Source organism: Mytilus trossulus, chromosome 11 (genome assembly GCF_036588685.1).
Source record: "Mytilus trossulus isolate FHL-02 chromosome 11, PNRI_Mtr1.1.1.hap1, whole genome shotgun sequence".
NCBI lineage: Eukaryota > Metazoa > Mollusca > Bivalvia > Mytilida > Mytilidae > Mytilus > Mytilus trossulus.
This window is the reverse complement of record NC_086383.1, coordinates 48,282,686-48,309,250: the sequence shown is the minus strand read 5'-3', so window position 1 is coordinate 48,309,250 and position 26,565 is coordinate 48,282,686. Positions and strand designations below refer to the sequence as shown.

The window sequence follows — 26,565 nt, the reverse complement described above, 5'->3', positions numbered from 1 at the left end:
TAGATAACATATACCATGGGTTCTCCTACAAACCCTGAACAATTACCATGGAGAGAGTATTGTAATTTTTACCGTTAAAGAGGATTAACTTTGAACTTACAAAATATAAGTATAATATAATTGTTGTTAAGTTGGGATTATATCAAAGATGAATATGACCTTTAAATTCCAAGCCGCCTCACAATGTTTCAGGCTTTAAACTTCAACAACTGATAAAATTAATCTTCAAACCGACCGTAAGATTACATGATGTCGTGCTAAGTGATTCATTCATTCAGTAAAAATTATTATCCTAGTAAATAGTAAAGCTTTTTTTTATTGATTGTAAGATATTTATTTTAAAGTAACAAGTGTGGACACAGATCAGTGTGGATTAAATGTTTTTAAAGTTACAAGAAAAAAAAGAAGGTCAGAGCATGTAAAGAACAAAAGGAAGATATGAGAAAACGTCAATTTCATCTATAACAGGTCTTTGTTAATGTAATGAGAGCAATATGTAGGTATATATAGCTAAAAGAGAGAAATATCAAATGACTGGCGCTACCTATTTTTTACAATTTTAGATACTAGGTACAAATGTAGTAGTAGATTTATTTTCTGCTGCCCTGTTAACTAAAACGAAAATTGAAATAGTGGACACTGAGTGTAAGCTATTTGTGTAGAAATAGCGAGAAATCGGAGGAAACCTTGTGTTAAGCAAACTTTCTTAACAAAATTAAGCAACATATGTTCTTTATTCATACTATCTCGAAAATTCCGAAACCGCAGAGTTTTTAAAATAAATGTGCAACTTTTTCATTAAGAAAGCTGTGGCACCATACGTGTTTTACAGTTCCAGTCACACCAAAAGGTGTTGAAAATTTAGAAGTGGACAGTTTATTCAACGGATTGATACAGAACCCTTAGAAACTACCTGGTTATTCTTTGTCGTCGGATAGCTGCAAACTGTAAACTCACTTTCTTCTTTCGTTCATAATCAACTACATGTATCTTAAATGAGCATAAATACTGGTAGAAAAAGACGTAGTGTGAATATTTGAAACATCCAAACTTGAACCATAAATTAGAACCCCAAAATCAAAATTAACACTTTGCTTTATACGATGGTTGGTTTTCTTGAATTTTTCATATAATAATGAGGCAGGTCAGTTTTAGACCCGGCTCGAATTAAGTGTTTTTTACACCCAGACATAATAATCTTTTGGAGTTTGTGTCCGAGCGAGAACTTCTCTGGCCAGCTTAAGGACTCCTCCAGGTGCGGGAGTTTCCATTTCCATTCTCAAGTTTGTTTAGCCCTTATTAGTACAAACAATTTGCTCTTCAACTTGGTTTTGACTTTCAAAATATTTTGATTCGAGCGCCACTGATGAGTCGGATGTAGACGAAAACGCACGTATGGTGTTAAAAATTAGTTATATAATTGTTTTAGTTCTTCCTTTAGGGAAGAAAGATGACAGTTTTCAAAATTGACAATCAGCAGCACATAAAAACAAAATTTGACGAAGACGAAGACAAATTTCAACAAAACACTTCACAAACGGGACGGAACAAAGACTACTTAAATTGGGGATGAACTAGTATGTTTCTGAGAATGAACCGGTAGGAACACTGACAATTCTAGTCCAATTAAGAGTGCCGTGTGGGAGTCGACTTCTTAGACCGATCGGTTACTAAGTTCCCTGGTTAAGGAGAGGCGAAGAACACCAAAGGGACATTCAAATCATAAGTCAAAAATAAACTTAAAACGTTATGGCTGAGGAAAAAAAATTAAAAAAGACAAACAACAGTACACAAAACACAACATAGAAAACAAAAGAATGATCAACATGAACTCCACCAGAAACTGGGGATTATATCAGGTACTCCGGAAAGGTAAGCAGATCCTACTGTATATATACATGTGAAACCAGGGTTGAGTTCAATATCGTAGCAGCTATACGTAGTGTTACGTAGATTTTGACTATTTCAAACTTGTAGCTATAGACTAATTGTTACAAAGATATTGATAGCAGATTCGTAGCCGCTACGTAGCTGCTACGATATTGAACTCTGGTGTGTTGCTCTTGTTAGTTCAAACTCGGTGATGAGTGAAAAAATATATGAAGATAGTAGGAAATAGTTTTAAAACAATCATTGACCGATTGATTGATTTAAATGACCAGGAAACATAAACCCAAAACCTGTTACAATTTTGATAATTGCATCAAGTGATTTCCGGAAATATTCCTTCTTTCCCGGTGCCATCAGGAACACTCTCCCTCCTGGGATGGTATCAGCACCGTCAGTCGAGGCTTTTAATGGCTCGGTGACAAAGCTGATAAAAATTCAAACAATATTGGGTTAGGGGGGGGGGGGCCGTATGCGCACCGAAGTTATGGCAAAATATTCAGTTTGGTGATTGTGGCCATTATCCAGTAGAAGTATAGATGAAGTAGAATCGGCCCAGAGTGAGAATAATGTGTCCGGGTAGGATGCCGTGTCTTCCTGTAAACTGTTTCATTGACGATAGTCATGGCATCAAACATGTGTTTAACGTGTGCACACTCGGTCCGTTTCGTCACCAGTTTAATAGGGGGAAAACAACAACAAAAAACAATGAAAAAACAAATATATCTTTTACAGTTTACAAGAGACCACTTAGCCTTCACCGAGTTAACAAGAAGTTATCACATAACATGTTTATTTATATTGCATAAAGGCTATCACAGTTATGAGATATTTAGATAACAAACAGTAAAGGTGTAAACAGTTCTGTGTTTATTGATCACTAAGAACTTATTGTGAACGCTGTATTTCCTTGTTTGACCTACACATCAGCATGTTGAGCAATTGTTTTAACCTATTTAACTATTTGAATTTGTCTTCATTTTTTATATTAACAATAGTTTTATTAACAACTTACATTTTGAGGAATACTTTCTCCAATGGCAGAGTTAACATTCCTGGACCTATACCATGGCCAAGTATTGGAAACCTTCCGATGTTACTACGAACCAAGAACCCGAACAAACTGTTCTTAGAACTGAGAATGAAGTATGGAGATATTGTCTATTTTACACTTGGATCACAGTCTTTTGTACTTTGTTTCGGATTTAAATTAATACACGATGTCCTGGTAAAAAATGGCGACAAAACTAAGTTCAGACCGCTATGGCTACGATCATTCGTAAAGCTGTTTGAAGGACAAACTAGTAAGTTGTTTAGTACTTGGTGATCATATTGCAATATGTCTGCTTGGTGTTTCACGCCCAGTATCAAATATTACAAGCATATTAAATTCAATAACATTAATACCATATGAAACGCTAAATCAAACGTGTGCATCCTAGTGTAAATTAGTAGAGACACCTTTTTTTGTTGGGGAGGGGGGTTTGGGAATTAAAGTTTTTGGTTTAGGAAAGTCTAAAAGATAAACCTCTTTTTTGGGAGGAAGGGGGTGTTCGCATTAATTGATGTTTGGTTGTCTATGGGCTTGCTTGTCTTTTCATCGTTGTACTATTTTTAACATGGCTCATGTCAGGTTTTTTTCGACTTGGTATCTTATACATCCTTTTATAATGACATAATACTTTTTTTTAAAATAGAAATAAATAATTTAATTTTGGATGTAACGCGTCTTCTGATTGGCTGACGTTATTTTGTTTTGAGCCCATAGACATAATTTAGTCAGGTGACCGTGACGTCATCAACGTTTTTTCATGGTTTTCTACGGTTTAAAATGGAATTTAGAATTAAATTATAAGAAACGACTGTAATATTTTTTTCTGTCTATTCGAAATAGACAGAAAAAATATTACAGTAATTCCTTAAATGTTTTTAAGGGTTGGTTGGTATTTTTTCCCCATCACTTTTTGTCCCTTTGCTCTTAACTGTTCTTTTATTTATTATGTAGAGTTGGCCAATTATTCTCTATTCTTGATTTTTTGGGTCTTTTTACTCTATAATATTCGCGTATTTGTTCTTTAGAATTATCCCATTATTGTCTATTATTTATTTTTTGGCATTTTTCCTTATACTGTTTCCCTACTTGTACTTATTCTTTATTTTTGGGGTCTTTTTACTCTATACTGTTCCTCTACTTGTCCTTTAGAATTGGCCCATTATTCTCTATTCTTAATTTTTTGGTGTCTTTTTTACTCTATAATATTCGCGTATTTGTTCTTTAGAATTGGCCCATTATTCTCTATTCTTAATTTTTTGGTGTCTTTTTACTCTATAATATTCGCGTATTTGTTCCTAAGAATTAGCGCCCATTATTCTCTATTCTTTATTTTTTTCTCTTTTTTTCTATACTGTTTCCCTACGTGTTCTGTAGAATTGGCCCATTATTCTCTATACTTTATTTTGTTTGGGTCTTTTTACTCTATTATACTGTTCCCCTTCTTGTCCTGTAGAATTGGCCTATTCTTGTCTATTCTTTATTCTTTGGCCTTTTACTTTATACTGTTCCCCTACTTGTTCTTTATAATTTGCCCATTATTCTCTATTCTTAATTTTTTGGTGTCTTTTTTACTCTATAATATTCGCGTATTTGTTCTTTAGAATTAGCCCATTATTCTCTATTCTTTATTTTTTGGGTCTTTTTACTCTATATTTATCCCCTTCGTGTTCTGTAGAAATGACCCATTATTGTCTATTCTTTTTTTTTTTTTGCCTTTTTCTTTACACTGTTCCACTGTAGAATTGGCCCATTATTGTCTATTTTTTTATTTTGTGGCCTTTGACTTCTCTATTCTTTATTTTTTGGCATTTTTCCTTATACTGTTCCCCAACTTGTCCTTATTCTTTATATTTTTGGGTCTTTTTACTCTATACGGTTCCTCTACTTGTCCTTTAGAATTGGCCCATTAATCTCTATTCTTTATTTTTTGTCATTTTTCCTTATACTGTTCCCCTACTTGTCCTTATTCTTTATTTTTTTGGTCTTTTTACTCTATACTGTTCCTCTACTTGTCCTTTAGAATTAGCCCATTATTCTCTATTCTTAATTTTTTTGTGTCTTTTTACTCTATACTATTCGCGTATTTGTTCTTTAGAATTAGCCCATTATTCTCTATACTTTATTTTTGGGGTCTTTTTACTCTATATTTATCCCCTCCGTGTTCTGTAGAAATGACCCTTTATTGTCTATTCTTTATTTTTTGGCCTTTTTCTTTATACTGTTCCCCTACTTATCCTGTAGAATTGGCCCATTTTTGTCTATTTTTTTATTTTGTGGCCTTTAACTTTATACTGTTCTCGTATTTGTCCTTTAGAATTGGCCCATTAATCTCTATTCTTTATTTTTTGGCATTTTTCCTTATACTGTTCCCCTACTTGTCCTTATTCTTTATTTTTTGGGTCTTTTTACTCTATACTGTTCCTCTACTTGTCCTTTAGAATGGGCCCATTATTCTCTATTCTTAATTTTTTGGTGTCTTTTTTACCCTATAATATTCGCGTATTTGTTCTTTAGAATTGGCCCATTATTCTCTATTCTTAATTTTTTGGTGTCTTTTTTACTCTATAATATTCGCGTATTTGTTCCTAAGAATTAGCGCTCATTATTCTCTATTCTTTATTTTTTTCTCTTTTTTCTCTATACTGTTTCCTTACGTGTTCTGTAGAATTGGCCCATTATTCTCTATACTTTATTTTTTTGGGGTCTTTTTACTCTATTATACTGTTTCCCTTCTTGTCCTGTAGAATTGACCTATTCTTGTCTATTCTTTATTCTTTGGCCTTTTACTTTATACTTTTCCCCTACTTGTTCTTTATAATTGGCCCATTATTCTCTATTCTTAATTTTTTGGTGTCTTTTTTACTCTATAATATTCGCGTATTTGTTGTTTAGAATTAGCCCATTATTCTCTATTCTTTATTTTTGGGGTCTTTTTACTCTATATTTATCCCCTTCGTGTACTGTAGAAATGACCCATTATTGTCTATTCTTTATTTTTTGGCCTTTTTCTTTATACTGTTCCACTACTTGTCCTGTAGAATTGGCCCATTATCGCTATTTTTTTTATTTTGTGGCCTTTAACTTCTCTATTCTTTATTTTTTGGCATTTTTCCTTATACTGTTCCCCTACTTGTCCTTATTTTTTATTTTTGGGGTCTTTTTACTCTATACTGTTCCTCTACTTGTCCTTTAGAATTGGCTCATTAATCTCTATTCTTTATTTTTTGTCATTTTCTCTTATACTGTTCCCCTACTTGTCCTTATTCTTTATTTTTTGGGTCTTTTTACTCTATACTGTTCCTCTACTTGTCCTTTAGAATTGGCCCATTAATCTCTATTCTTTATTGTTTGGCATTTCTCCTTATACTGTTCCCCTACTTGTCCTAGTTCTTTATTTTTTGGGTCTTTTTACTCTATACTGTTCCTCTACTTGTCCTTTAGAATTGGCCCATTAATCTCTATTCTTTATTTTTTGGCATTTCTCCTTATACTGTTCCCCTACTTGTCCTAGTTCTTTATTTTTTGGGTCTTTTTACTCTATACTGTTCCTCTACTTGTCCTTTAGAATTGGCCCATTATTCTCTATTCTTAATTTTTTGGTGTCTTTTTTACTCTATAATATTAGCGTATTTGTTCCTAAGAATTAGCGCCCATTATTCTCTATTCTTTATTTTTTTCTCTTTTTCTCTATACTGTTTCCTTACGTGTTCTGTAGAATTGGCCCATTATTCCCTATACTTAATTTTTTGGGGGTCTTTTTACTCTATTATACTGTTCCCCTTCTTGTCCTGTAGAATTGGCCTATTCTTGTCTATTCTTTATTCTTTGGCCTTTTACTTTATACTGTTCCCCTACTTGTTCTTTATAATTGGCCCATTATTCTCTATTCTTTATTTTTTGTCCTTTTACTCTATACTGTCTACCAACTTGTTTTGTAGAATTGGCCAATTATTCTCTATTTTTGATTTTTTTTGTTCGTTTTACTCTATACTGTTTACCTATTTGTTCTGTAGAATTGGCCAAATATTTTCTATTCTGTAGAATTTGTCTTTTATTTCTATTCTGACTGTAAACCCAGTCAATGGTTTCTATTCTGTAGACCCATCCAAAATCCTTTTTATTACTTTATGCATATGCCGTGTGACATGTACAAAGGCCAAAGGAAAAAAAAATGTATTGAAAAAGAGGGGCGAAAGACACCAAAGGGATAGTCGAACTCATAAATCGAAATAAACTGACAACGCCATGGCTAAACATGAAAAAGACAAACAGACAAACAGACAAACAATTGCACATAGGACACAACATAGAAAACTAATTTAAAGAATAAACAACACGAACCTCGCAAAACCAGGTGCTCCGGAAGGGAAAGCAGATCCTGCTCCACACATGGCACGCGTCGTGTTGCTTATGTGATAACAAATCCCGTAAATAGTCTAATTCGGTAGGTCACATTCATGAAAAGGAAGGGGTTTGTAGTTACGACGTAAGGAACATATCCGATATCATTTGTGAAACGGTAATTCCATAACGGTCAACAAACTCGTAAAATTTACGGTAGGATTGATTGAGTTAGATATAAAAATATGAATGGATATTTTTTTTAAGAAAGACACTTATTTGACCTAGTAAAATTTCAGGGGTCATCAATATTAGAATATAACTGCTGGTGAATTTATAGTTTTTTATTTCTTTATCAGTTTTTCAAAATAAAAAAAAGCAGTCGAAAAATGCTCTTTTACGTGGTGATGTCTTTTTTCTTTTCGTTTTCTTTTGTTGGCATGATAGTTTGTATCATACAGTAATGTGTAATCCTAAATGAGTAACAACTCATTTTAGGTTTAGTGTTTAGCAATGGACAAGAATGGGTAGCTGCACGAAAATTTACTGTGACAGCATTGAAAGATTTTGGGGTTGGAACAAAATCGATTGAAGAGAGAATTCACGAGGAAACTAGATACCTGCTTGATTTTTTTTTATCTAAAAGTCAAAATTCCTTAATCGATGCTAGCAAACTATTTCCAAAGGTTTCATCGAACGTTGTTTCAAATATCATTTTCGGAGAACGGTTTGCATAAACATTATAGAAATAACAAATATTATAAGAAGTATGGTATATAACTTACGAAAAAAAAAAACTTTTTTATTATGATGTGCACAGGGTATAAACTGAACTTAAAATGTTGTCGAGCCTGCAAAAGCGAGACAAAGCATTCCGAAATGTGTCTACATTTTATTTATTTTTACATTTTTCGTATGTTCAAACCTGAAGTCATGTGTATAACGTTTAATAAATCATACAGTAGATTAAACAATGAAAAACCTCTATAGCTAGAGCCTCTGGTCTTTTGTGTACAATTTGGAAATTAGTATGGCGTTAATTATCACTGAACTAGTATATATTTGTTTAGGGGCCAGCTGAAGGACGCCTTCGGGGCGGGAATTTCTCGTTAAATTGAAGACCTGTTGGTGACCTTCTGCTGTTGTTTTTTCTATGGTCGGGTTGTTGTCTCTTTGATACATTCCCCATTTCCATTCTCAATTTTATTTCATTGAATTATATATTATGTATTCATCGTTAATAGTTATTTCCCTTGCTTTTTTTGGGGATGTGTATATACTGATTATGTGTCATAGATTGATACCCAATATCCTTGGTTTTCTATTACCACCGATTGTCTCCATTGCTTTGATATCAAAGACATGCACTGAACAAAATATCTAGACGCCAGTCAAATATTTTAATCTCTCACAAATTACTCTATTAACATTGGCTAATAGTATTGGTCCGGCGGCTTAGTGAAAAATTGTGCACATCCTGTTACAAGCATGAAATTTGGCATAGACCTTCCAAAACTATTACTCTTTTATTTCAGATAGGGAGGCATTTGAAAAAAATGTCTCACTTCCGGTAAAATTCAAAATGGCGGACGTCATACTTAAATCAGCCAAATATCGAAGGCTAGCGTGTAAAATTGTGTTATTATCATTCTACTATCATAATATTTGGTACAGACCTTTGTTTTTTACTACTTTTGGATAAATTAAATAGATAAGATGTTTTCAGAAACCCCACTTCCGGTTAAAATCCAACATGGCGGACATTGTACTTAAATAAGCTTATTTTTTAGGGAGGGTAAATGAAATGTGTTTTAACGTATTGCTACTATCATTACATTGTGTAGGAACCTTTCTTTGGTGCTTCTGATGGCTAGAATGTATAAGACATATGTCTGAAAAACCCTTACTTCCGGTAATAACCAAAGTGGGGGACATAGAAATAATTTTTTTTTATTCAAATTTCAACTTTTTTCAAAATGTAAAGAAAATTATTTTATTTTGTGCTGGTCATTAAACTTTTGGCTTTAAGTTATCCACAAAACCACTTATTCTAGCTTGTTGTAAATGTTTAGATATAAAGTTGACACTTCCGGTAAAACTATGACGTACATTTCAAAGATGAGTCCTCAATCTATTTCTTCGATGTAGAGTTTTGGATAGATTGATTAAAACAAAACGAAATCACTATAGTATTAAAAAATATTTAAAATTACTACTCTTTGGCAAAGAATACATGTTTATTCACAGTCACCACCACATGCACACGTCGCAGTGCACGGAACACCCGGTTTTCCACATTAAAAATAACCGCGGTATCCTTTCTTACATCCTTAATGTACGAGCTTCTGAAAAAATGATGAGGTCTCAGAAAGAGATTTTTTTAAAAGGAACCCTCTTTGTCCCTTTGCGATCCATTAATGACAAGACTAGGTAGAATAAGAGTCAATCAGAAGCTCGTCTTACTAAACACCTGCATTAGTATATTGCACGTTTTACATGCTTGAAAAGACTAGGCCAAGTCGTGGGAATAGCCTCACTTATAATGAGCTTTCCATTTTGTGCAAAAATTTACTTTCTTGCTTCGTTAATCATGTTAGCTCCATCTGATAAAATTGTGCGATCTTACAGTAAAACCTCGGTGATTAAGGCTGATCAATCACCGTCTTTATGTTAAAGTCACATCTTCTAATACCATCAATGTCTCCCGCACAGTCTTTTTTTTTCCTTTTAAAGCAAAGAGAGAACCGTATCACAACCGGTAAAGGTATGGGTCAGAAATAAGTGTGTGTGATCACTCACTGCCTTATGCATTTGAAAGGCCATTGATAGATATTAATCCAAAGATTTTTGCCTCCCCAAACACAATCCATAGTTTGTCTGCCCCTATGTCACGGAATAGCGAAATAGTATTGACAGCATCATCAGTGACTGTTAATCATGACTCGTTTAAGTTCGTGTTTCACTGCATCAGACACATGCACCATGATTTAAGTGTCAGTCTCTTTATGTGAACATGGTGCTACACTTAAAATACATCACGTGGTGGATAAGATAGAATATCCTGAGCATGTGTTGCTACAACTACCATACTCATCAAAGACTTCATCCACTCTTGTTACAGTTTCAAGGTATTTTATTAAAGTAAGGACATAATACCCAATCATCATACTCGTTCGGAAACACTTTTAACTGTAACATCAGTGGATGTAGTGTCGGATGTGAACATAGGCAATACTGGTAGTTTGAAAGCTGCTAAAAGAAGCAAGAGCAACATTTAGGGGAAAGGGAATACACAGACGAATCCAGGATTAAAAACATCCTCAAAATTGGCAAAGTTTTCTGAGAGATGACGACAGTAAGAAAGAACTTTTAAGTTTTCATTCACAGCAGCTTGCTCAATACAATTTTGAGTATAAGGTAGTTGAAGCAACAAATGCTTAGGATGTTCAGTGTTATCCAACACTTGATGATGTTTCAAGTTGAGCACCATGTTTACACGAAGAGGCTGACACTATAATCAAGATCGATGTGTCTGATGCGGTGAAACACAGACTTAAATGAGTCATGACTCAAACAGATACTGATGTCATTGCTGTTTCGCTATTCCGTGACATAGGGGCAGACAAACTTTGGTTTGCATTTGGAAGGGAAAAAGTATAAGATATATATCAATCAATGACCTTTCAAATGCACTAGGCATTAAAAGATAACACGTTTGCTGGAAAAGGAACTGCGTTGGTGACATTAATGGAGTTTGAAGATGTGACTATAGCATTTAGAATGATGATTGACCAGCCAACATCACAATATGGATTTGATAAGTTTAATGTCATTGAAAACGATACGTGGTTTTGTTGTAAGATCGAAAAAAAAGAAACAGATTTGGTTAACAAGGCAAGTAAATATGTGGTTTTTGGAATTTAACGATGTGAGAAACAAGACCGCAGTCTTTGTAAATGTTGGAAATCAGCTCTCCGATTGTGAATTGCGGCCTAACGAGTATGCTGATTGGGTATTATGTCCTTACCTTAATAAAATACCTTGAAACTGAAATACGAGTGGATGAAGTCTTGGATGCGTATGGTAGTTATAGCAACAAATGGTCAGGATATTCTATCTTATCCACCACGTGATGTATTTCAAGTTCAGCACCAAGTTCATATTAAGAGACACTAAAATCATGGTGCATGTGTCTGATGCAGTCAAACACGAACTTAAACGAGTCATGATTCGAACAGTCGTTAATGATGATGCTGTCACTGCTGTTTCGTTATTCTGTCACATAGGGGTAGACGAACTATGGATTGTGTTTGGGAGGGCAAAAGACTTTGGATGAATATCTATCAATGGCCTTTCAAATGCACTAGGCAATGAGTGATTTAATCAGACTAGGAAAATCGGGTATCCCGTGCACTGCGATGTGTGCATGTCATAGTGACTGTGAATAAAAATGTATTCTTGTCCAAATAGCAGTAACTTTAAATATTTTTTAGTATTATGGTGATTTTATTTTGTTTTAATCAATCTATCCAAAACTCTACATCGAAGAAATAGATTGAGGACTCATCTTTGAAATTTACGTCATATTTTTACCGGAAGTGTCAACTTTATATCTTAACATTTACAACATGCTAGAATAAGTGGTTTTGGGGATAACTTTATGCCAAAAGTTTAGTGACCAGCACAAAATAAAATTATTTTCTTCACATTTTGAAAAAAGTTGAATATTTGAATAAAAAAAAATATTTCTATGTCCGCTATTTTGGATATTTAAAGAAGTAAGAATTTTTAAGACATATGTCTTATACATTGTATCCATCAGAAGCACCAAAGAAAGAATCCTTCACAATGTAATGATAGTAGCAATACGTTAAAACACATTTCAATTACCCTCCCTAAAAAATAAGCTTATTTAAGTACAATGTCCGCCATGTTGGATTTTAACCAGAAGTGGGGTTTCTGAAAACATCTTATCTATTTAATTTATCCAAAAGTAGTAAAAAACAAAGGTATGTACCAAATATTATGATAGTAGCATGATAATAACACATTTTTACACGCTAGCCTTCGATATTTGGCTGATTTAAGTATGACGTCCGCCATTTTGAATTTTACCGGAAGTGAGACATTTTTTTCAAATGCCTCCCTATCTGAAATCAAAGAGTTATAGTTGAGGAAGGTCTATGCCAAAGTTCATGCTTGTAACAGGATGTGCACAATTCGTCTGAAATATGCTTGTAGCCGCCGGACTATATACTTATTACATCTATCAATGAATATTATTAACCAGCTTCATATTTTGATATTATCTATTCGCATCTATATCGACTGCCTGAGCAGAACTGGCGCAGTATTCCATATATGTCTTTATTAAAGTACAAGCATTGAAGTACTTAGCAAGAATTTCCAGTGATGAAAATAACCCTTTATTTATATGATGCGTTCTGTTTATCTAAATAGCTTAGCACACTCGGTATATTTTCATGATTCTCATATGTAGAAAATATAGCCCACTCAAATAAATTAGACATAAATAAAATACAGGACCAAAACTATTAACAAGAGAAGAGTTCATTCTCAAAAAATATTAAAAAAAGAATTAAAAGATAGCAATGAAAATAATTTCTTTGAAAAATAAAAATTGACTTATGAAACTAGTAAAATATTCTTGTACAGTAAAGTAAAGACAAAATATGAAATAGACAAATATATTTTTAAAAATAGTTTTGAAAATAGAAAATTATCAGGTAAAATGCGAGTAAGTGATCATTTTTGGGAAATAGAGAGGGGTAGATATAAAAAAAAATTCAAAGAGAAAATAGGATATGTTTCAATATAATATAAATGAGGTTAAAGATGAAACCTTCTTTTTCTTAAAAATGTAAAATTAATAAATCTCTACGTTATCAGCTTAAAAAAGATATAAATAATATATGTCCAGAATTCTTTAAAATTGTCTGAAGCAGATAGATTACAATTCATCCTATCTTCATTTGATATAATGCAGCTTACTGTGCCGTTCATTGAAAAGTCATTTGCACTGAGTGGAGTGGACACAACGCCTGCATAATTATTACTGTTTTACCACTTTATAAATCATGCTTAATATGTTAATTTTTCCATTGTGCGTATTTTGTATTTTATTGTTTGTATATGCCTTCAACCTAGGGTTTAAATGTGCATTTCATTAATAAAAAAACTTATTTTACATTCCTAGATTTGACCATGAAGATCCAGATTTCATCAGACTCTTAGAGAACGTGCAGTTTATCATAGAGCAAAATTCGCCTTTCAGGACGGATAATTTCTTCCCAATTTTAGAGGTTTTTCGTACTACTAATCAGGTAGTTCATATGTTTTATCATTATTTCTGTTGCCGCTAATGAATTTAAATGTATTTGTGAAAGCAGCCTACTGTAGAGTTCTCACAAAGCGAATAAGTTTTAATCCTTTATACCACCCCTCTAAAAACACTGGGAGAATAAGATACTAATGACGTAAAGACAATGAACAACACATTGGATAGAAAAATATGGAACGCCATGACTGCCTTATGTTAATGATCAGCATTATATGCAGTGATCACGACATTATATACAGTGCTCACACCAATAAATGCAGTGCTCACATCATTATATGCATATAATGTTTGGACCACTGCGTATAATGTTGTTAGCACTTCATATAGTGTTGTGAGCACTGCATATGCTGTGAGCACTGCATATAATGTTGTGATCACTTCATATAATGTTGTGAGCACTGCATATAATGCTGATCATTAACATAGGACATTCGTGGCGTTTAATAGGAAAAGACGCGTTAACACATTAGCATAGATAAGAAAAAGCCTTAGTGTTTCAAAAATTCAAAATTTTGTTAACAGTTAATGTATAAATATAACCATATCAATGATAATTCATGTCAGCACAAAAAGTGCTGGCTACTGGGCTGGTGATACCGATGTTCAAATCTGTGGAGGTTGGACTCAACAACAGCATGATAGACACATATGTATATACTGTTTTGTTCTTTTATTTTTTTTTATGATGTATTTTAATTTTTGTAAACTTATTTTGTTGATTTATGTATGCCTTACCCCATTGGTGTATACATTCGCATCATTCGATAAACTATAATAAACAAATCTCATAAATCCATTTAGAAGATATCAATCAAGACAGAAAACAAATCTCCAAAACTTCAGGAATCGCACGCAATACATTACAAACGAGACCATATGTGTTGACAGGGTATGCCATAGCCTGTCCACTTATGTTTAAATTTACAAACCTAACAATCTATGATTATTTACTGTTTTTTTTTTAATTTAAAATAGAAATAAGAAGATGTGGCATGAGTGCCAATGAGACAACTCTTAATCTAAATCACAATGTGTGAAAGGTAAATCATTATACGTCAAAGTACGGCCTTCAATACGAAGTCTTGGCTCACACCAAATAGCAATCTACAAAGGGTCCCAAAACGACAAGTGTAAAATGAAATATATATGTAAATCATGTATCATGTTTTAAGGGTATCTGTAGAACAAAAACTAGACAAAGTCTTCATTGATTACCTTCACACGGCAGTTCCGTAATGACTATCTTTACCAAATAAACGAAAGCCTCTTTTTCAGCTTCAGACTGCTGTCGAACGTTTCGATGAGACGAGAGAGTATATACGGAGACGAATAGATAAACAAAGACTAACTTTCGATCCTTATGTTATCAGAAATTTTCTTGATCTTTACCTTGCCCAGGAAGAAAAACAGGATTCAAAAATATCAGGTAAAATTGAGAATGGAAATGGGGAATGTATCAAAGAGACAACAACCCGACCATAGAAAAAACAACAGCAGAAGGTCACCAACAGGTCATCAATGCAACGAGAAATTCCCGCACCCGGGGGCGTCCTTCAGCTGGCCCCTAAACAAATATATACTAGTTCTTGATAATGAACGCCATACTAATTTCCAAATTGTACACAAGAAACCAAAATTAAAATAATACAAGACTAACAAAGACCAGAGGCTCCTGACTTGGGACAGGCGCAAAAATGCGGCGGGGTTAAACATGTTTATGATATCTCAACCCTCACCCTATTCCTCTAGCCAATTTAGAAAAGTAAACGCATAACAATACGTTCATTTAAAATTCAATTCAAGAGAAGTCCGAGTCTGATGTCAGAAGATGTAACCAGGTAGCATTTTAACTAACAATAGGTAGCATTTTAACTAATATCAGGTAGCATTTTAACTATTATCAGGTAGCATTTTAACTAACATCAGGTAGCATTTTAACTAGTATCAGGTAACATTTTAACTAACATTAGGTAGCATTTTTACATCGCAATGACCCAGAGGGCATTCTGATGTATTGATGTCGCCTATATTTCTATTTAGTAACTTTCGTGTTGGGTTTGTAACGGATCTATAAACACGATACATACGCGGACATTTAACGAGTGCAAAATAACTGTCCTTATCGTTTGTTACAAATTCGTTTCTGCAATGAATACTGATAACAATAGTTTTGTCTAGAACATAATTTAATAATCTGAAAATGTTTTGTCGATAGTCTATATATACATATAAGTAAAATATCATTGATAATATATCTATGCGCACGTACCGAAAAATTGTGTTAACGCATGCGGAAGAATATCACAAGAACGTGTTGCGGCAATCAGAAAATATGCATATCACGGATCAGGTCATTTATAAATTCAATCACATTCAATCCAGTCACGTCTCAGTCATAACAGCTGAACGGACGTGCTGGATCAGCTCTTCTTAACCCACTATCTTCGATGAGGGTTTACAGTTAGATGATCAACGACATACTACTTAAGATGACAGAAACCAATCCATGCCGTACAGTAGACGTAGTAGTTGGCGTACCCGCATTAACATGCACTCCAAAACCATTGTATCATGGGGAGTGTTATGCCGATTAACGTCCGAGGGCTGTATCCTAGGTGTTGGGTGATTGACCTGCATTTCACTGCCTCACGGCTTTGGTACTGATAACGCTTCCTGTCATCTTTAGAACTCCGTCCACGACTCATCTACCAGTACTTCATCATCGAGGCGAGCGGGCTGCCAAGCTGACCAAACTGGCCCTGAAAGCAGCCGTTAGTGAAGAAATAACAACAAAAATAATAAACAAAGAAAAACAACTCACCAAAACCAAGATTGCGGCCTACATATGGCGTCCTCAACTACATGTTCCTGACCCACGGCATACAATATATTAAAGCTCAACAAACGCCTTCCGGCACCGAGCCGACAGTGCGAGGGCTGAAAAGCCAGTCAAAGTCATTAAACACTTCCATATATATATATATTTATAAATTTCCAACAAATCTATGGCTTCCATGAACTATTTCTTAAATATATTGAACCTGTATTTTTTCTTAATTGTCTGTTCTTAGATAAACCCTAATTAAACTTTTTTATCCATATTTTTTTTGCAGAAAATTATCTTTTTAACACAATTGTTGACATGTATTTTGCTGGAACCGACACAACATCTGTTGCCTTGCAGTGGTGCATGTTATATATGTTAAAGTTCCCGGATGTTCAGCAAAAATGTCGAGCAGAGATACTTGAAGTAAGTTGATATTGTTTTGTTGTTAATTTCTTTCTTTTATTGTAGAATAAGCAGATATTGTCAAAGCAGATATTACAAGTCCATATAGCACCCTACGGAAGCTTATTACACAAACTTTTGTATATTTTGGTCCTTTTTGGATTTAACGCAAATCATTGTGTTTTAACTTATTTTCTTATGTGTGTTTCAATTGAAGCAGCTGTTATAAAAAGAAGAGACCGTGTGTGATAAATATATTCACCCTTAGACCTTAATATTGCTGAGGATAAGCAGAATATCACAAAGAAAAATTACCCTGTAATACGATGGATGCTACTTGTGAAGCATTTGAGATGAGTGACGGTCCTACTTATATGGGGTCGTGTTGCACTGTGTTTAGATTCAATATAGTGTTTTGGAATTGGTTTGTCATTTCGTATTTGTGTTATTTTTTACATTGCGTTGTCAGTTTCTCTCGATTTATGAATTTAAATGTCCAGAGTAACTTCTGTCTCTTTCAGTGTTCCTCTCACTGCCGTGTAGCATATAGCCACCAATGATTGAAACCGTAATAATGGTAATCAAAGGTACAATGATTATAATTTAATACGCCAGACGCGCTGTCTGTAAACATAATAGGCATCAGTGACGCTCATATCAAAATAGTTGTAAAGCCGATAAACTCATCATAGATACAAGAATAAACATTGTATATTAACGCCAGACGTGCGTTTCGTCTACATAAGACTCATCAGTGACGCTCGAATTAAAACATGTTTATCAGTCCAAATAAAGTACGAAGTTGAAGAGCATGGAGGATAAAAAATTCCTAAAAGTTTTACCAAATACAGCTTAGGTAATCTATTCCTGAGGTAGAAAAGCCTGTAAGTTAGTTTTTCAAAAATTCTAAGTTTTGTTAACAGTAATTTACAGTTAATATATATTTATGAACATATCGATGATAACTCAAGTCAACACAAAAGTGCTGATTACTGGGCTGGTGATACCCTCGGGGAAATAAATCTCCACCAGCAGTGTCATCGACCCAGTAGTTGCAAATAAACTTATCATAGATACCAGGATTAAAATTTTATATTTACACCACACGCGCGTTTCGTCTACATAAGACTCATCAGTGACGCTCGAAACAAAACATGTTTAACAGTAAAAAAAAAAAGTACGAAGTTGAAGAGCATTGAGAATCAAAAATTCGTAAAAGTTTTACCAAATACAGCTAAGGTAATCTATTCCTGAGGAAGAAAAGCCTTAGTTTTTCAAAAATTCAGTTTTGTTAACAGTTAATTTATAAATATGAACATTTCGTCTACATAAGACTCATCAGTGACGCTCGAATAAAAAAATGTTTAAATGTCCAAATAAAGTACGAAGTTGAAGGGCATTTAAGACCAAAAATTCCAAACAGTTTAAGCAAATACGACCAAGGTAATCTATTCCTGGGATAAGCAAATTATTAAATTATGCTTTAAATTATTAAATTTTGCTTGACATAAAATATTTTGATCTTCGTTTTTGTATAATGTCTAATATCTCTTGTCATCGTTTACTTCTATTTGTCTTGCGAATTAAGATATGCAAGATTTGTCTTGATAACTTTATAATGATATATTATGGGGACCCACCTATGGACATGATGCTTTTCGGTCTGTGCGTCCGTCCTGGTTTTTTTTTTAACAAAATAATTATTTTATTCATCAAATATTGCTTGTTACAAAAACTATTAAGATTCCAAGCTTCTCTTGATGTACCCTGTTCGTTTGTTCGTTTGTTCGTCCGTCCGTCTGTCCCGCTTCGTGTTAAAGTTTGGATCAATGTAGTTGTTAATGAAGTTGAAGTCCAATCAACTTGAAACTTTATAACCAAGTTCCCTATGATATGACCTGTCTTATTTGAATGCCAAATTAAAGTTTTGACCCCGATGTCACGGTCCACTGAACATAGACATTGATAGTGAGTGGGTATCCATATACTATGAATACATTCATGTTTCATTCAAATTCGTTTGTCTATTGAAGGTAATAGGAGACAGTAGAATACCACACCTTAGAGACCGAGATGACCTATCCTACGTCAATGCTACACTTCATGAAATACAACGAATTGCGACAACAAGTATTAAAATATAGAATATATAAAAAAAAAATACATTTCGTTTAGGGATTAGTTCATTTTAGTGAGTTTGGCTTTTACCTCCCCTTTGATTATTCAGCCCTTCACATGGGCTTTCGGTTTTCGATGGTATGAGCCTTCCTGATGAGGGTTAACCTAAAAAAAAAAAGCGATACGAACGTTTCACATTAATAAAGTGTTATTTCCATTCATTTGTCAAGTAACAGTATCAATACCGCTGCTTTATGACTGTTATCAATTGCAATCCTCGTATCACACTCCTTTTGGAACATCTCGAGATTGTTTCCGACACAGTTTTAATCCTCTTGAAATTTCAGAAGAGGACAATGATGTTGACCCTCTTTGTGCTGCCAGATGAACTCTTGCATGTGTTCTAGTATTCGATAAATGCAAACACTGTTTTATTACCACTGTGACATCTCTTTTTAAAAAAAATAGATTAAAGACTTGTTATTCCTCTGATCTAGATTAAACCGATTATTCCTGAGCGCTAAACCCACATCTCAATAAGGGGTAAAACAAAAGGTAAAACAGTACATGAGTACAAGTTTACTTTTATTTTTATAGATAAGAAGTGCTCTAGTGGCAGTATCAAAAATTACGTCAACTTGCAACAACTTTATTCCTTCTTTTCTTTCCAGAATTTGATTGTATATAGTTAAAATGTTATCTTTGAAAAACGTATAAAATCCTTGTTAATTTTTGAAAGGAAAAGTGTCAATATTAATTATACGAAAAATCTAGAGATTTTATTTTCCGCCAAATTTCAGATGCCATATAACTTGAAAACAAGCACTCTTTTTTTCTGTTTTTTTTACTTTCTTGATTTATACTCTATCAATTTAAGTCAGTCTTTTAAAAAAAGATTGTTATTTTAAAACAGAGTAGCAAACATCTAATATAAAGAATATTTCGATAATTTATCTTAAAAAGAATAAGTTTGCAACAATCTCCCCCTTACCTAAACTCCTGGATCCGCATCTGATTCTTCATTGTGCTGTCAATTGTACGTCAGAATAAAGACTTGTTGAGAATTCTGTCGTTCTTGCTATAAATAACTGAAACCTTTTTCTCTTTCCGGTTTGATCCTTACGTTTCTGAAAAATTCAAAATTTAGATCTTTTAGAGTATATATATATGATTTTATACAGATATTCAATTTATGATGGTTAAAGAAGACGGTAGAAGTTTATTTATTAAAGTTACAGATGGATTAGTTGGAAGAATGTGTGAAAATCGGCAAAATTCAAATTAAAAGATACATATATAAATCAATGTGACAACAAAACATCAAGGACAAAAACAACCAAAGGACATAAAAGGTCAAAGGACAGCTAAGATTTCAGTTCATAGGTTCAGGAACATATATATATATTTCATGTTGCATACCCCTCAGATTCATTTCACGTAATAGTCGCCGTCAGCTGAAATTGTGATGGCACTGCAAAAATCCTGACCTTCACATTTTCCAGAATGTTTTCCATTGTTATTCCGCCATCTTCGTTTCTATGAGGATCATTTGTTTCCTGTAATGTTCTTTTCATTGGTGTGATAAAGTTTCCCGCGCTTTATGCAAGTTTTATGAAATTAAACTCCACGGAAACTCTTCCGGTAAAAAGATAGTTTGAACGATTATGTCGGTAAACAGTAAAAATTAGTGTAAAATTATCGAGCACTGATCTATAGATATATGCTCTTCCAAGTCGTAATAAACAAAATTGGCATTTGAAAAAAAATGTCTGGTAATGGCTGTTTTATATGAGACAACAACACTGCGAAACAAAGTTACAATGTAGTAGTATATTAACCTTTTATTTCATATGGTCTTTAAACATTTTAAGAAAAATCATTGGTATATGTTATACAGCCATCTTAGTGAAAATATTTCCTTTTCCGTTCGGAACTTGTCATGATTATATGTACATTGTAGCTCCGATGGCAGTTCCCCATTCTACGCTAGAAGACATTTATATTGAGGGTAAATTAATCCCTAAGAAGAGTATACTTCTGTGCGACTTGATGTCTGTACATGTTGATCCTACTGTATGGAACGAACCAGCAATGTTCCGTCCTGAAAGATTTCTTGATGACAAGGGTCATTTTCTTAGAAGAAAAAGTTTCTGTCCGTTTTCACTCGGTTTGTTATTTGTCATTTAGATGATAACCATCATATTTTAAATTTTTATTTATTTCATAGTGACATACAACGTATTTTAAAATATTTTGTCCTCGATTTTTGTAATATTTTTCCTGCTTTTTATGTCATTATAATATAATCAATATTGAAGATATACAAGTATATAAAAACTATTTATTCAAGTGAAACAAATACAACTGATAGACCATTTTATGAAAGAAGAAAAAAAATGCGAAACTTAAGATAAAATTGAGAATGGAAATAGGGAATGTATTAAAGAGACAACAACCCGACCATAGAAAAAAACAACAGCAGAAGGCCACCAACAGGTCTTCAATGTAGCGAGAAATTCCCGCACCCGGAGTCGTCCTTCAGCTGGCCCCTATAAACAAATACTAGAACACACCCGTGGTATCGCGGGTCCGTGATTGAATTATAGTATAAAACTATGCGCAAGCCTTATTTTAGTAAAGTCATGCCGATTATAAGATACACAGTTTTCTCTGCTTTCAAATCTTTCTGTTTGAACCCGTCGAACTGGAACTTATCCATTATTGGTAATATTAATTATTTGGAAAACAAAAGGTCCTGGAATGGAGTATTTTTTAATCAACAACATTGTCCTATATTAGTTATAAATAAAGTTGAATTCTTTGATTCGCTGTTTTACGTCATGCCCGCTAACAAATTGAAAACGCCTTATTTTAGTCCAGATTTTTAGTATTCGTATTGTTATCTTAGAAAGTCTTACTGATTAAAATACTACAAAAGGTAACAATTTGACAATATAGTAGTGTCAACTCTGTGATTATGACCCGTGTATATAGCATATTAATCCTGAATACACCGTTTGTTGGTGCGCCTGTCAGATGCGGAACGTACAGATAAGGTAATAGATAACAGGTGAATATACTATTGGTATCGGTATCGGACTCGACCCGGAACTTCTTAATTATTGGCAATATTAACTACGTGGAAAACAAAAGGGCCTTGAGTGGTGTAATTTTTAATCTACACATTTGTACTATATTAGTTATATATAAAGTTGAATTCTTTGATTCGTCGTTTTTACGTGATGACGGCTGACAAATTGGACCTCGTAATTTTAGTATTATAGATATACTAGTTCAGTGACAATGAACGCCATACTAATTTCCAAATTGTACACAAGAAACTAAAATTAAAATTAAAAACCAATTCTTCAGAGAACAATTGAAGGTCTTTCCACCTCGATAATTAGAATAAAATTTAAAAAAAGATGTTAGAAAGGGTCACTCCTTGTTGATGTTATTTGGTACCTCAACTGATATAGAGAAATAAGATTAATAGGTATATGCAGAAGACTTAATTGTTTAATAATAAATAAAAAACAAATTTTAAGCAAAGGTCATAATATAGAACGTCAAGTTGACCTTTGACCTTGACCTCAATTTCAAGGTCATAGGTCAGTGATCTCAAATCAAAAGACACCAGATCAATCACTTGTATGATTGTAGAGAAATATCGATTTCAAATACAAAAGGGGAGAAAACTCCTAAAACGGTTGACCAAAACACTTCGACTTAAATGGATTGAAGTTGCCCCTTGTCGTAAACAGTAATTTGGCAAACACATCGTATCATTAACTGTTACAGTTTCTTTTGAATATAGATAACAAGCAAATTCCAAAATTTAGAATATGACCTTGACCTTCAACATTGACCTAAAATTCTAGGTCATAGGTCAGTAAACTCAAATAGGAAGGCCCCAGGTAAATCACTTGTATGGTTGTAGAGACCTTTGACCTTGACCTCGATTTCAAGGTCATAGGTCAGTGATCTCAAATCAAAAGACACAAGATCAATCACTTGTATGGTTGTGGAGAAATAATGATTTCAAATACAAAAGGGGAGAAAACTCCCAAAAGGGTTAACCAAACACTTCGACTTAAATAGGTTGAAGTTGCGCCTTATTGTAAACAGTAATTTGGCAAACACATCATATCATTAACTGTAACAGTTTCTTTTGAATAACGATAACAAGCAAAATTCAAAATTTATAACATGACCTTGACCTTTGACCTTGACCTCAATTTCAAGGTAATGGTTCAGTGAACTCAAATTAGAAGGTCCGCGGTCAAATACCTGTATGGTTGTGGAGAAATAATGATTTCAAATACATAAGGGGAGAAAACTCCTATAAGGGTTAACCAAAACACTTCGACTGAATAAGTTGAAGTTGCGGCTTATTGTAAACAATGAATTTGCAAACATATCATATCATTAACTGTTACAGTTTCTTTTGAATAACGATAACAAGCAAAATTCTAAATTTATAACATGACCTTGACCTTTGACCTTTACCTCAATTTACTTAATATGGACCAAGGACTTCATATCAAAAGACTGTAGGCCTCTACAACTTATACCGTATGAAATAACACAACATATCGTTTATTTTAAATTTTCAAAGGGAAATAACTCCCATAAGATGTCTTATGTCTTCTGATCACCTCAGTCAAATAAAACAAATCATTCTTAAGAGTAGACGAACAATTTGATGAAAACAGTTTGTAAAAATCTTATACGGTTTTAGAGATATAGCAATAACAAGAGAAAGGGGACGCGGGGAGATAACTCAGGGTGAGTTTTAAAACCTCCATTACTGAACAACGTCATTGGCCAAACATCCATTCGATATGTTGTAAAACAAAAAAGCATCTCAGACGGCAGAAGAAAAAAAAATAATCAGAAGAAAACAATAGGTCTTTCCACGAAAAGTGGAAAGACCTAGTAATACAAGACTAACAAAGACCAGAGGCTCCTGCCTTGGGACAGGCGCAAAAATGCGGCGGGGTTAAACATGTTTATGAGATCTCAACCCTCCCCTATACTTCTAGCCAAAGAAAAGTAAACGCATAACAATACGTACATTTTCAATTCAATTCAAGAGAAGTCCGAGTCTGATGTCAAAAGATGTAACCAAAGAAAATAAACAAAATGACAATTTTACATAAATAACAACAGACTACTAGCAGTTAACTGACATGCCAGCTTCAGACTTCAATTAAACTGATTGAAAGATTATGATTTCATCATATGAATATCAGGCACAATCCTTGCATGCATGCATTTACAATTAAGTGAATTCATAATTTCAATTAAAAAACTATTACTGGTAAAACCATTTATATAATGGTTATTCAAAAAGGGGCGAAAGTATCAGAGGAACAGAAGAACTCATAAATAGAAAATAAACTGACAACGCGATGGCTAAAAATGAAAAAAGACAAACAGACAGTTAATAGTACACAAGAAACAACACCGAAAACTAAAGATGGAGCAACACAAACCCCGCCAAGAACTTGGGGCGATCCCAGGTCCTTCGAAATGGCAAGAAGATCCTGTTCCAGATGTGACACCCGTCGTGTTAAACTATTAATTATCTTCAGAACTTTGATAGGATACAACAATCTGAAGATTGTATGGTTTCTGTTTGAACCGTGTAGCATAATTTTTTATTTTAATCATTATTGCTACGATACTTCCAATACATCATACCTATCATGTTTTCGAAACTGATTGCCAACATGTTCTCTATTTGTCTAAGATATCATTTGGTTATAAAAACAAGTCCATGAGTAGTTAAAAAAATAACTAAGAGTCATATATCATATAACGTGCTCTTGTTTCTTCCTATATTTCTAGGACCCCGTCAGTGTGTTGGAAAACATTTAGGTGAAGCAGAATTGTTTTTATTTTTTGTTTCATTACTTCAACGATTTGACCTGATAAAGGCTAACCCTGATCAAAATTTGTCTACAGAAGGAAAGCAGACGTTCGTAACACTAGAACCACCACCTTTTGAAATGAAATTCGTTATCCGTAATTAGCCATTATATATCGATTGATCATTCTGCAAACTTTGTTAATAAACGTATTTACACTTTTGGTATTTAGCTGTATCTTGCCTCCGTATAACGTTAGATCTACTCCGAAACACCTTTTGATGCCAAGCAACAATCATATTTTGAATTATTATGTTTTCGGGAACCTGTGTGATTTTACGTAATGGCGGACAAATTTGTATATGTTCCAGACCATATGAGTTTTTGGACTGTACGCGTACGGTCCAGACTGTATACGTATACTCATACGGTCCGACCATACGCGTACGGTCGGACCGTATGAGTATACGCGTACGGTCTAGTACGAGCTGACCATACATGTTTTTTATCATGTGGGTATCATTGAAACAATCTTTATTTTTAGTTTTACAAATTGTTATTGATAATTTATTACAATTAGATAGATAAAATGAACAAACGAACAATTAAAATTAGGTATTTGTTTATTTGTATATCTGAATCCTCTTTTGGTACGCTCGTCCAAGGTGACACAATTCAAGTAACGTAATATTTTTAGCATTTTCATGTATGCAGTTTAGTCATGTTCTTTTGCATTTGCATTTTTTGGTAAAGTTTCTAAATATTCCTAAACGCTTTATGTTTACTTCCAATATCTTCAATTCATAATGCAATTAATGTATTACTGATCGCCATGCTTAATACAAGAGATCAACATATAGCGTGAATTAAAAAATAGTTAAAATATTAAGTTTTTGTTTCAGTTACAATTGAACTTTTTATATATTAATTTGATAGTTAAGTTATGTTGATCTGCTACTAGTAGACATGTTACGAAAGGTAGATTCACGACGCTGAGGTTCACAAATTACACAAATGTGGGGAATGCGTCAAAACACAAAAGAGATTACCTGTGTATATATATATTTGTACATTGAATTTTATTTAAAAACTGCATTGATCCTTTCGGAGGCAATTCCGTATGGAACGAATATTCTATATAATTTTTACCATAAGAAATGGATGTAAATGCAGTAGATGTGCGGGGCAACAGAGATACGTTTGTGAATTCTTCGGCGAGCCCTTTATAGGTCTTTCAAATAATCTGAAGTATATTATAATCTATTTTATACCTATTCGTGTATATATATGTAACGGTAATTTTTATATGGTTATGAAAAGCAAACAAAGGAGTGTATGTTTCTCGAATTTTGTTGTTTGCCACCTAAATTTTTATCTAACGGGGTCTGTTTTAAAACACCTTAAACAAGATTTTTATACAATTTTAACTTAAAGTCATAAGAAACCTCAAATCAAAAAAAATAATGCATATGTTTTTTATAACTCAATGGATAGTTTTCATTGTAAAACTTATGTACATATACTTTTTTCTGAAGAAAATTCTTTAATTTATTCATATTTAGAAGAAGTTTACATTATTTGAATTGCTTCCTTCCAGCAAGCAATTCCCCCGATATATTTTCCGTATGCAAGGTGACCTCAGTGTGACCCATCTCGTAAAAATCCTGTGACCACAATACGCATGGATTTCCTTAAAATAAAC

The 26,565-nt window shown here is 33.5% G+C and overlaps 1 protein-coding gene across 1 annotated transcript; it reads left to right on the top strand.

The window, feature by feature from the left end:
• The first annotated feature begins 14,954 nt into the window (after positions 1-14,954).
• Positions 14,955-25,028, top strand: LOC134690430 (cytochrome P450 2U1-like). Its single transcript, XM_063550398.1, has 5 exons — positions 14,955-15,069; positions 16,828-16,893; positions 18,906-19,002; positions 20,951-21,157; positions 24,844-25,028. Exons 1-5 carry the CDS (start codon positions 15,004-15,006, stop codon positions 25,026-25,028), a joined length of 621 nt encoding a protein of 206 aa, XP_063406468.1. The 5' UTR covers positions 14,955-15,003.
• The last annotated feature ends 1,537 nt before the right edge of the window (positions 25,029-26,565 follow it).

Bases quoted from the DNA above. Each gene is read 5' to 3' on its own strand.
- LOC134690430 (XM_063550398.1), top strand. From the start codon at position 15,004: ATGTTATCAGAAATTTTCTTGATCTTTACCTTGCCCAGGAAGAAAAAC. The intron at 16,894-18,905 runs GTAAGTTGATAT...TGTCTATTGAAG, and splicing joins GTCGAGCAGAGATACTTGAA to GTAATAGGAGACAGTAGAAT. The intron at 19,003-20,950 runs GTATTAAAATAT...TGTACATTGTAG, and splicing joins ACAACGAATTGCGACAACAA to CTCCGATGGCAGTTCCCCAT.